The sequence below is a fragment of the Armigeres subalbatus genome, unplaced genomic scaffold (genome assembly GCF_024139115.2).
Source record: "Armigeres subalbatus isolate Guangzhou_Male unplaced genomic scaffold, GZ_Asu_2 Contig515, whole genome shotgun sequence".
NCBI classification, from domain to species: domain Eukaryota; kingdom Metazoa; phylum Arthropoda; class Insecta; order Diptera; family Culicidae; genus Armigeres; species Armigeres subalbatus.
In genome coordinates, this window is record NW_026943277.1 from 1280600 (window position 1) to 1293262 (window position 12663).

Here is a 12663-nt window from a genome sequence, read left to right on the forward strand (position 1 = left end):
TTTTTTTCTCACAGTCATCTTTTTCTCACACTCAATACACTCAAAAAAGTTTGATTTTCCGTGTATAATATTTGTGTGTGAGTGCTCAATCTGAAAACATATACACTCAGAAATAGAACAAATTTAAAATAGATTTAAAACTATACATTTTCGGCATTTTTCAAAGTTATACGAAGCATAGTTTAAATAGTATACTAGCATTAATAAAAATGTATACTATGAAAGAATAACGTGAATTTATTAACTTCATGTATTGATTTCGTTGATCAAGATGGCACCGTTTTTTCGCATAACCAACTCGGTTAAAGAGCGAAGAATTTTCATTTCATTTTCAAGTTTGCAACCATCAAGTTTGTAACAAAATCATAATGTTGAAGAAAAAACGTAAGTATTATATTATATATTATATACTTGAGTAAAAATCAAGCCGTTTCAATTGTTTTAAAATATGTTTACTTTTTGCTGCATAACTATGATGATCATCAGAGCGCTCCTAATTCGGTCGGCCAAAACCGTAACATCGGATCTGGATGAGCGCCAGACCGCAGCGTTTGAAACAAGTCTTCCAAAACATCAGTTTGCCGTCGGAAGACAGACCGGCGATGGCAAGACAATTCACACATTGCAGATTATCTGTACATGCACCTGGTGATTCATGGCCGGATCGTCTACGTTCTGGATGCCTTGGCGGAATTACATACAACACTTTTCTATGTGGTGCTAGGAAGGCATTCTCGGTGGAGAAAACCAAGCCGCACGTATTTACATTCAGTTCAGCGAGTTAGTGAGATTCCGGCTCCCCATCCACAAGTGGTCCCAATGCAGCACAAACATCTACCACCAACACCACCCCGGAAAGGGAAAATGTTGAAAATGTACCTCAGGCCCTGGTCGTGTATATGACGCCTCCATCACGAATGATGGTGGTACCAAATTCCAATTTCATTGATCTAAATTATGGATTTTAATAAAGATAATAATAAATATACTTTGATTGTGATTTTTGTTTTAATGATTGTATTATGAATGTAAACCATTGAAAACAAACGAACATAACCTACAATTCATAGCCAATTCCAGAATAAACTAAAGAGTCATATATCTAACTTATACTACAGGACGATTTTCTCAAATTTATACTATCCTGGTATTGCTGTATCGAATACGAGTTTGGGGTCAACCAGGCGAATCGTCATTTAGAATGAATTTTAAACTATTTAGTATTAATTTATTTCAAAGTGTAGACGTCAAATCATGCCCGCATTGGAAAATGTCTAAAAGCGAACAAAAATCTACCTCATTATGACACAAACCACCCTAGTGAAGCTTCAAATTCATCTTGGGCACCAACCATGTGCCTTCAACTAAGTGCTGTAAAAGTGCACCCCGCCATTTTTGCTTTTGCTTCATTTCCATATTCCGCTTCGCACTCGCACCACGTTTCCGAAAATTTTCTCACCGTTTTGTATTCGGGAGTACATTAAACATTTCGCCGGCGAATTTACTGGAAGTGTGCCGTTCCGCTTGATAACGGATTGCGCGATAATAAGATCGGAATAGAACGAAAAAAAAAACAATGTTTCGAATGTTGGTTTATTTCGGTTGCAGTTTCTCCGCGGACGATTATTTTCTAGATAACTCGTCATCAAACTAAAAGAAATTCCAGGCAACTTTTGTAGTTATCAAATGCATGCTGCTTCGGACTTCTAGAGATCGGATTTGTCTGGTGTAGCACCGGCGTTGTGGGTGGCCTGGTGGTGAGTATAGAACAATTGTCCTCCCAGTGGCGTTTCCAAAACCTCAATCTACATGTGCACTGGAAAACTGGATAATCATACGGAAAACCCTTCTTTTTTTCTTTCAAACAGGATTGCAATTATAATGGACCGCTTTTCCGTCATTCGTAGCAGGGCCGAGTACGGAACCGTTTTATAGGCTAATGCCTTGTTGAGTTATTGTTCTCTTTGGCCATCGATCGATCCTTGATCAATAGCAGAAGTATGCTACTTATTCATCGAACTCATCTAGTCTTCATAAATCTAAAGAAAAATGTATTATTCGCATGAAATAAAATATAAAATATATTTAAAATGTTTCTGAATGTAATGTAAACATCCGAAAATAAAAAAGAATGAAAAGTAGAAAGATCAAGGTACCCATATCTCCATCAAATCTAGCAAAAATCTAGTAGAATCCACCTAGCCATGTCTAGGAGAATTCTCTGCGTTATCTAAGAGAATCTATCTGTCAAATCGCTATCGGTTCAAACGGTTTAAATTTGAGGTAGAAACGGTTGTTGCATTTGAGGCGGATTTGAGGTCTGACAGGTTCTAGACATCGAAGAAAAATATCTAGTAGACTAATTTTTTTGTCTCAGAGATATCACGGGAGACATCTAAAAGATCTTTCCGAGTGGGTGGCGGGAATCGATTTAGTGTACACGCTTACATGTGACTAACGAGTAATGGGTTATAATTAGGTAAATTTCAGTAACAAAAATCGATCAACCCGAAATGAGAGTGAGTGTGAGATAAAGAAGCGGGCAAATCACAATCTACACATAACTCTTCAATTTGGTGAAATCGGCAATATACAATGCAATTTATTTATTGTAGGGTAAAATGCCCAATAGTGGACCCCCTAGTAGCGAAATTTTGCTCTTTTTGTCATAAAGAGTAGAAATTTTCAACATATTAATTCTGCTTGACATCTAATACCAAGTCCTGCATCTCCTCTTCACGATACATACATAAAACACTCAAATACACGTTATTCGTTGAAATTAACATTTTAAAGTCTGACTGAATTCGCCCTATAGTAGACCCCCTGGGGGTCCATAATAGGAATTTGCTTCCCTATAGTCGACACTTCATTTGATTTTTATGTTCCGTTTCGGGACGTTCTTTTTCCCTATTATGGACCCCCCAAAATATTCCTATAATGGACACTCTCGTGTTTATTTTTTATGGAATTGTAAAAAATCATCTAATTTTACTTTCCATAGCATTTCCAATGCATGTAATCAAATCATAGGACTGTAAGGTAGGTTCCCCCGATGGAATTTCATAGCAAAATGTTAACATTGTGCTGTAATAATGCAAAAATGGCTGGAGGGTCCACTATTGGTTGGGGGTCCACTATTGGGCACTTTACCCTAACGTGTTTTAAATTTCACCAATTTTTTTTAAACAAAATTAGTTACGCGTTACGCTAAGGGGTGGGGGTAGTTCTGAAAATTGTTACAGATTGTTACGAGGGGGTGGGGGGTTCTCAAAAACAAGGTTTATCGCGTTACGTAATATTTGAACATACACATTGAGAAAATGCCGTTTGGAAAAAGTGCATCACAATCCAGGACCTCGATGCGGAATTAAAAAATTGTGGACTGTATTTTCGGGGATCGCTGAATGGTTTTGTCGTAGTGGCTGAACGAGTGAAGAATCCTTTTCGAGTGGACAGGTTTCCAATCGGGATATTATTGCTTTTCTCACCGAAGAATAGATTACCGTGCAAATTTGTCGAAGCACTAAAACAAATGCTCACACGTCCAATTGTATAGAATTCAGCGAAAGCACAATCCTAACATCATTCTTGCACCTTTTTTTACATCCCAAAAAGCTTTTTCTTGCAGAGGAGTCGTCATCCATATATGGAGAAACCAATGGGACAATATTTTTTGCTTGATTTTTTGCATGGTCGAAAACTGCAAAATTTGCAATAGTGAATGAAAGAAGTCGGAAAATTGACCTTTCCCGTCAAAAAATTTTATTCGCTCAATCGATTCTTTGGTTTAATCATTGACGAATACATAGACCGAAATGTCCGGTACAAAGCCATCAGAAAATCGGGCACCATGTCTTCTTCTTCATTTTGAAGAAAATACCCCTCGTGGGTGACGAATTACATTATACATAAATATTTTACGAGCGCTGACTTACCCCTCTCGACGTTTTGACCGTTTGTCTGTTTTTCTCCCTCACCTTGCGACGTCGTTTCAGTTTTGCATCGTGCATACATATTAATCCAAGACAACATTTTCAAAACGACTTATCTGCTTGTAAACAAAGATTCAAACGACGATTTGACGAATCTGTTTGCTCTCCCACGCAAACCAGCACCATTCGTCAATGGTTTAATTATAGAGTAAAATCAGCAGTGATTCAAATCGTTCGGGGCTGTCAGTTTGAATATGAATCTGAAACATTAATTTTTCCAGCAGCTGTTCTAGATTCATTTTTTATACCAGTCAACTGTCAAAAAATTAAAACTGGTATAAGAGCATCATTATCGGTCACGAGCATTTTAATCACCCGCGCAGCGCTTTCATTTTAGTTTCATCACTCACTTCCGTATCGGTCACTATTTTCGGCTCTCAATTTGGTTGCTGTATTCCGTACCGGTGACGTTTGACAGTTGACAGTTCATCAAATAGCAGCGCTCTTATCGCGCTACCAAATTTGGTCGCCTGTCAGTCGCGCTACTGTTATAGCAGCGCGTTTAGTAGCGACCGGTAAAGTGTCAAGTAATGATACTGCGCTGCCAAACGGCTCAAACTCACCACCGGTAATCTTGCTCTAACGTTCAGTTCTATTTTCTGCAGATTTGAATCACGAGATTCAAATAATTTTCAATTGTTTCGATGTATGAATGCGTCATTTTATCTACGGATCAATCCACTTTGTGTTGGAATATCAGGTAGTGTGCGACGCTTCGCTGTAGATCGAAGATGGATAGGAGGTAGGCGCCAGTTGGTTGTAGTTGCTCTTGGGTAGATTAAGGAATATTGTTGTGGATGTATTGTAGATACCTATTGTTGAATAAAGAGAACTGCAGCTACTGGCAGAAGTATCAGTCAGTAGCCTGCCGTGGTGTAGAGAGGGAACTCTAGTGGTTATTCTTTGTGAGGGGGTTCCCTTATCTGGCCAACAGGTTATGGGCCCAGGAACGATTCCCGTTCTCCATCTTAGTGAGATGTTATGGCCGTCGACGTTATCGCAGTGGGATCATGGATCGGCCGCATAAGTCGCGTGGCGCAGTGGGATCATGGATCAGCCACGTAAGTCTTGGGTAGCGCCGGACGGCATTCATCAGGAGGTTGGAACGTTCGGTAGGATGCTGGCTGGTCAGCAAGCGTCCAGGAGGAGCGTCGGGACATTCAGGAGCTGGTCAACAGAGGGTGCTGTGCAAACGTCGGATAGAGGCCATTTGTACGGGCAACGGATTGGGCCAGGAGGAATTGTTCGGCGAGGAGGAGCTCTGGACGGGAGGCTCGGTTTTAGAAGGAGCCAAGAAAGTAGCGACGCGTGCACACTAAGGAAGAGTGTTGGAATATCAGGTAGTGTGCGACGCTTCGCTGTAGATCGAAGATGGATAGGAGGTAGGCGCCAGTTGGTTGTAGTTGCTCTTGGATAGATTAAGGAATATTGTTATGGATGCATTGTAGATACCTATTGTTGAATAAAGAGAACTGCAGCTACTGGCAGAAGTATTCTGGGCAGTGCCTTTCTGGGCAGCAACATAATGATTTAATTTAATTAAAAATGGGAAACCAGCGAGTTTGTTCTATTTTGCTCCAGATTCAAACTAGACTAGTGGTCGAAAATTTAGAATGAAACTTCTGAAATTTAAACCAAAAATCGATGTGAACTGTAAAATAAGTGAGGTTTGGCTTTGGTCCGATTCGCGAATTAAAATCAAATTGAACTTAAAAATGACAGTTCAAAAATTTTCAAATAACCCTGCTCGCAGAGCAAGATTACTTTTGACAGATGTTGAATCATTTTTGATAGATATTTTGTTGATCTTGCTGGATAGCACCATCCATTTTTATGAACGGGAGATTGCATAATTTCTGAACTGTTAAGTTTAATTTGATTTTAATTCGCGAATCGGACCAAAGCCTACACTGCCAGAAATATCTATATAAGATATGTGTCGCCGTTAGAAATTTTTGCAATAGCTCTACCCTAATATAATTGATATAGAACCACACATAAATTAAATAATTGCTAATTCGAGACCACACATAAAGTTTATTTGGATATACATTTTATAAGTAGTTCGCATGGAGAATGGGTATGTGTGCGCTGATATACATCATAAGTTAAATCTATGGATTTTTGCCAATAAATATGTGTGGATTTTTAGTAGTGTAAGTTAGAGTTTGCATAGACCAGTGTATGATGACGTAGGTTGACAGTTCACAGAGCTTGTTTACAGGGACTTAGTCTCTGGAGCAGCTTCCGGAAAAACTGTTTTGCGATTAATTTAGAATATTGATGTCTGCTGTGGTTGATTTATGGTAGGTATCAAAGCATATCACTAGAATATTCGGATCAAAATGATTTTGAACGAAAATTACGGATTTTTATTTCCAGCTGATCGATTTTAATTCTAACACCTTGTAAACAAGCTCTGTGAACTGTCAAATAATTGAGGTTAAGTCAAGATCTTGCATTGGTCTATTGGTCTATTCAAGACAAAATTTTCAAAACGACTTATCTGCTCCTGTAAACAAAGATTCAAACGACGATTTGACGAATCTGATATAGCTCTCCCACGCAAACCAACACCATCAATAGGTAGGTGAAGGATTCCGCTACCTGTTGGTGGTGTTGGTTTGCGTGGGAGAGCTATCAGATTCGTCAAATCGTCGTTTGAATCTTTGTTTACAGAAGCAGATAGGGTAAAACGTCCTATCGTTGTGGTATACCCTAATGTTGCGGTAGTGTTAAAATAGTCCATTCTGGATATAACACCATTGAAAACAATTGTGGGTACGCTAAAACTCTTCGAATTAACGACTAGAACAGCTTTTGTTTCTCAAAATTCCGTTCAAAATGATGGAAAATCAACATTTTTCGTTAAAAATTTGAATCTCTTGAGCCTATTATTGCGGTAGTGCTAAGGTCCTATTGTTGCGGTATCGCTCTCCATAAGAATTACATGCAATACCACAACAATAGGACTGACCTTCAAAAAATATCGCAACGATAGGCAACTGCGTCCTATTATTGCGGTAGTTTGTTTTTATTCTGATAAAAACAAAACAACATAAGTTCAAAACAATTCACGTAATATTTACGAAACTATAGTTAACGAGCATCCTATTCAACTACTACAATATGGAAATCGACCAACAGGTAATTTTTGAAGAATTTTTGTAATCAATTTTATTTTGACACGGTGCTTAACCCCTCCATAATAGGTCGTTTTACCCTAAGTCGTTTTGAAAATTTTGTCTTGTATTGTGCAGAAAACGTGTCGCACGTGATTTGGTCCTCCATCTATTTTCAATGGGGCGGGATTTTTTTTTTCAATCACACTGATAAAAAAATCTGACCACACTGGTCAAACGTCAGCGAGAAAGAAACAACCGATAAAAAGTGATACGAAAAACGAGGCGATAATCAGGAGAGAAAAATTTTGTCAAAATATGTGCGTTTGCAGTTAATGACGAGCTTTTTCTTTCTGTGAAATAATTTCGTTTAATAATCAAGTTGAGGCCATGGCTGCTTTCTGAAGTCAGTTTTGTGACAACAATTTGCCGACCCACTTATCATGAATAGCCTGAAAGCGCCGTCGATGAACTCGTTGCTGGATTCCGATCATGGATCCTCAAATGATAGTCTGCTGGCTGAATCGCTCCAACTGGATATTGAGGAGGTGGGTGGAGCACTGATAAGGGAGAAATTTGATACTAACATTTTGATTCAACATTTCCTTTCAGCTGGATGATGAGGAATATTCCATTCCTGCGGTGGACCAACTCCCAACGTTGGAAAGTGTACTCAGTGAAATAGATAGTGACCTGGACAGTGTATCGGTGGCCGGGCGAACAGTTGTAGATGGGGGTGTGGTCAGTGGAGGGTTGGGGTCGACACCGACTCCTTCGTTGAACGATGACTACATGCGAATGGAGTCGATTCTAAGGCACGTCGTACTACAGGGCGTTACGGCACAGGTCACATCCGCTGTGGACAGAATAGACGCCGGACTGGCAACGTCCTGTACGGTTTCACAAATGATTGCCGTGGGAACATCACATGGACATATTTTGGCGTTTGACTGTTCGCAGACCCTGAAATGGTGCTGTCAAGATGGGATTTCGCAAGGAGCGGTTTCAGCTTTGGCTTTCAACGAAGACAATACCCGTCTGTTGGCCGGGTTCGCCCGGGGGAGTATACTGATGATAGATACGTTTACAGGAGACGTGATTCGTACACTTAACGAGGTAATTACTCCAAACACGGGTGTGCTGCATCTGAAATGGACGAACCGGCCTGCACTAGCACTTTGTTCGGATTCCGGTGGATCTGTATGGAGTTTAAGCTTTACCAGGAGGCTAGGAATCCGTGGCTGTGATTCTCGCTGCTTATTTAGTGGAGCCCGTGGAGAGGTTTGTACGGTAGAGCCATTATTGTTGGGAGACGAGGAACATCCGTTGAAGAATTATACTTTGGCAGCGTTGGCTACGCTGAGCAAGTTTTTTGTCGTGATGATCCGTCCTAGACTTAAGGTCATTAAATTCCATCCCATGGCCGGTTATCCAGATTGTTTGCCACTGCTCGCATGGCAGATGGTACTGATTCAAGCTGCAGATTCGTCACGAACCATCGATCCCGTGCTAGCAGCTGCACGTGGAGCTGATTTGTATTTCCATCAGATAAGCTATTGCAGTGGACGGATATCTCTTATCTTTCTTCGCCATATTCACCTTGGTTACAATCTTTTGGCGCTGCACTGGCTTGGACCGAAGACAATTGCCTGTTTGGACACGATGGAAATGCTCCATTTGTCGGATGTTCGAACCAACAAGGAATTGGAAACAATTGACGTGTCGAATGTTGGTCTGATGTACAATTCCGCGCAGTTCAAAGGCTTAGCAACCGGAGGAAACGTCTCCCCAGCTCTAGCCTTAGCCGGAGACTCGGCTTGTTACAATACGGTTGTTTCACAGGGTAGCCAAATATATCTACTGGCAGGGAAAAGCCTACACGGGGTCAGCGCCAGAGCTTGGAGCGACCGAATTTCCTACCTGACGTCGATGCAACGCTGGGAAGAAGCAATTGAACTGGCCGTTGACGGATACCGAGCGGCAGCTGGACGACACCGTCGGTTAGCCGTTGCTAAGGAGCGAATCCTTCGAATGTTTGATGAGTATTTGAGCGCCACTCGTAAATCGCCAGAACAGTGCCTGGAAGCAATGGTAGCGTGTCTGATAGAGATAAATGAGAAGTAAGGAATTTTTAGATACATGTTTTCATGTCAGATTATTTTTCTTTTTTGTGTTACCTCCAATACTACACAGTGGCTTTGAAGTAGTTTGTTTTTGCATGGAGTAGAAATACTGTAGGAACAACTCTTTTGCTACAATTTCAAACTAATCAATTTAATAATTTGTTATCTGGCTTGCATTCGTTTTTAGGAATCTCCTCTGGCAAGAGCTTTACGACCGCCTCCCCACTACTGACTACTACTTAACTATCATCGCCCGACAAATCGAGAACGATAATCTGAACTCGATCGCTCCTTCAGTTGCACAAGTCCTTTGTGATTATTTTCTGCGTAGAAGAGACCTTACTCGGCTGGAAAATCTAATTCTTAAGCTGGACTGGCAATGCCTAGATTTGCATCAGGTGCTCACCATCTGCCGCAAGGAGAACCTATATCGGGCCCAGATGTACCTAAACACTAAAGCCCTACGTGATTACACGGTTTCGCTGACGGATTTAATTCCAATCATCAACGACGAGAACGATTCCCATCTGGGGAATTGCTTGCTGGTGTATGTGTCCAGCTGTCTCGCAGGTCGAGGCTATCCAACGGGAGACATTGAACCGGAGCTGATTGCCACGGTGAAGCATGAAGTGCTGCGCTGCCTAACGGTGATTCATTCTAAGAACGCCCCCGAAGCCGAGCTTCCTTATCCGTATCTAAGGACATTGCTGGAGTTTGATACCAGAGAAACGCTGAACGTGATTTCACTTGCATTCCAGGAGAAAGAGTTCAATGGAGAACTTGGATTATCTCAGCGGCAACGGATTATAAATATTTTGTTAGAAATACTTACTCCGGAGCACGCCAGTTGGTCGCAGATCGGCTGTTTGCTGAATTTCATTGCTCAACAGATAGCTTCCCGCCAATTACCAGAAAATGAACTGCTCTTAGAACGAGTAATAACCTATCTGACGAGGCAGAGTGAGGAAATTTCCATTGGTGGTATGACTCGGCGAGAACATTCCGAACAGGAGCAAACGTGGTTAGAACTGCTCCGGTCCAACTGCCTTAGTCACATTCCGAATGAAGATTTGTTGGAAATTTCACGTCACGGCCGGTGTTATCGAGTCACGGAATACATTTTGGAGCAACTTGGTCGGTACGAGGAAATATTCGATTGCTACTTGTTGGATGAGTTCCGCCATAGCGAGCTGTTCAATTACATCTGCCAGTACAGCGAGGAAGAACGGAGGCAAGTGTTGCCACTATTTATGAAGAATTTTCAAACCATTCTGGACATTAATTGTGAACAGACGACTCGGGTCGCAACGGATCAGTTTATGAGACATTTAAATCAGTTTCTTCAACAGCTGCACAATAGTCCGGAGAGATTGTTTCAGTTTCTTCGGCAGTTAAACAAGCAAGGAGTCCAGTTGGAAACACGTGACTGTGAGAAGTACTTGGAACTGCTTTGTCAATACCAACCGGAAGACGTGATCGAGTTCCTGAAGTCTAACGATTCTTATCGGCTGGATTTCGCTGTCGGTGTTATCAAGGGCCATGGAATGAATACGGCTTTAATTTATCTGTACGAAAAGCAGGGTGACTACCAGGCGGCTTATGCCGTTGCGGTAGAAGCGCTTAAAGATGCCCCGGAAAGTACGGCCGAGATGTGTGCTCTGCAGGTAAGATTAATAACAGGATAGTGAGATCACCATATTGCTATCATCATTCGATTTCTTTCAGGTATCCGGTTTGTGTTCCCGAGCTTCGACAGTCCTGTCAGAGGCCGAACGTCAAGAACTCTGGTTCTCACTGTTGAAAATTGTTCTCTCCAGAGCTGATCTAACGCAAATAACGAAAAATATCCTACATTCGGCAAGCGAGTTTGTCGATTTGGCTAAACTGGTCCAGTTGGTGCTGACCTCCGGGACGAAGACAGGGAACTTCGGTGACATCAGACACGTTCTTATCGGCATGTTGTCCAATTCCGCATACGAAACGGTGCTACTGGAGACTACGTCACAAATTCTGGGCCGAGATCTGCACGCCATTCTAGCTCGAGAGCGCCGTTTCGCTAGGAAAGGACTCTGCGTGAAATCTATCAAATGTATCATCTGTCGAAACAAGCTGTACAACGGCGCTAAAGATTGCGTTGTGGTTTTTGGCAATTGTGGCCATGCGTTGCATAAGGATTGTGCCAGTCGTTACTGCACCGTTGTGACTGGTTCACCTTCGGCAGAAGGAGCAAGTAGCAAATTAACAAAATTGAAATGCCCGAGATGCGACGTAGTTATCAGTGAGCGGGAACCTGTGGGAACCTCTGAGTGTCGCGTGGAATTAGGGGCAACAAGCATGCCTAGCGATCACGGAAACGACTCCAGTGTTCTAAAGTTGAGCGCTCCTCCGCGCATTGGCCTGTAGTGTCGAACACTATTTGTATTGATCTCTCGGATGTTCTGTTTCGCCGTTCCTACTTTCGACCAGCAGCATTAGTGTCCTTCTTCCACTCCGACGAGCAGACGAACGGGGTAAGTTTTTAAAGACTTTATTCTTTATGATATTGCATTCTGTGTAATGTAGCTATTCTTTAGTAGAAACTGAAATCCAACTAATGATTTCACTGATTTTAAGCATTTCTAAGAAAATAATGGATACTCTTCAATATTATATAGCTAAAAATTATATAAGCATTGTTAATTTGTAATTAATTATATTATTTATGAAACATAGGTTTCCGTAATTCGAGTAACGAAAGCATACGCATCAAAGAATGTTACCGATTTACAATGTTCTGAAAACTCAGATGTAAATATCTAAATTATATGGAAGATTGTGATCTGAAAAATGTATTGAAGGTAATCACTTTCCTTCGATGGGACTCGAACCCACGACCCGTGGATTCAAGTCCCATCGAAGGAAGTGGTTACTTCCAATACATTTTTTAAATCAAAATCTGTCATATAATGTACCAGTTTACATCTGAGTTTTCAGAACATCGTAAATTAATGTCCATGTCGGGTGTTCCAATACCCGAAAAACAGACAATTTACTTTGATTGAACTTACGAACGATGTTAACCAACAAACGATAATATATGATTAAGAAAAGTTCACGTCATGCATCGTGTAGTTCATTAGACATCTTGAACTTCGGTAATGAATCTTGAAGTCCGTGTCCATAGTGTTTTGTAAGCCGAAATATAGACCAATAAATGTTTTCATCATTATAGAAACATTGTAAAACACAATTAGATGACATCCTTCCAATCTCACAAAATAGTGAAGTCATTTATTAAATACGAGAAAGGCAAAAATATCTCGCTATTAGACATAATTAATGGTGACTCGTACTGAAAGGCCTTGTGGATATTCTTGCGGGGGAAGAAAGTGCTTCGGACTACCATTCCGCGGGAGGCTGCAAAGTTTATGCATCGTTGGCCGT

The 12663-nt window shown here is 41.1% G+C and overlaps 1 protein-coding gene across 1 annotated transcript; it reads left to right on the forward strand.

The window, feature by feature from the left end:
* Positions 1–7364: 7364 nt before the first annotated feature.
* LOC134204332 (vacuolar protein sorting-associated protein 8 homolog) lies at positions 7365–12436 on the forward strand. The gene is made up of 4 exons (XM_062679162.1): positions 7365–7665; positions 7730–9237; positions 9428–10904; positions 10966–12436. Exons 1-4 carry the CDS (start codon positions 7561–7563, stop codon positions 11641–11643), a joined length of 3768 nt encoding a protein of 1255 aa, XP_062535146.1. The 5' UTR covers positions 7365–7560; the 3' UTR covers positions 11644–12436.
* The last annotated feature ends 227 nt before the right edge of the window (positions 12437–12663 follow it).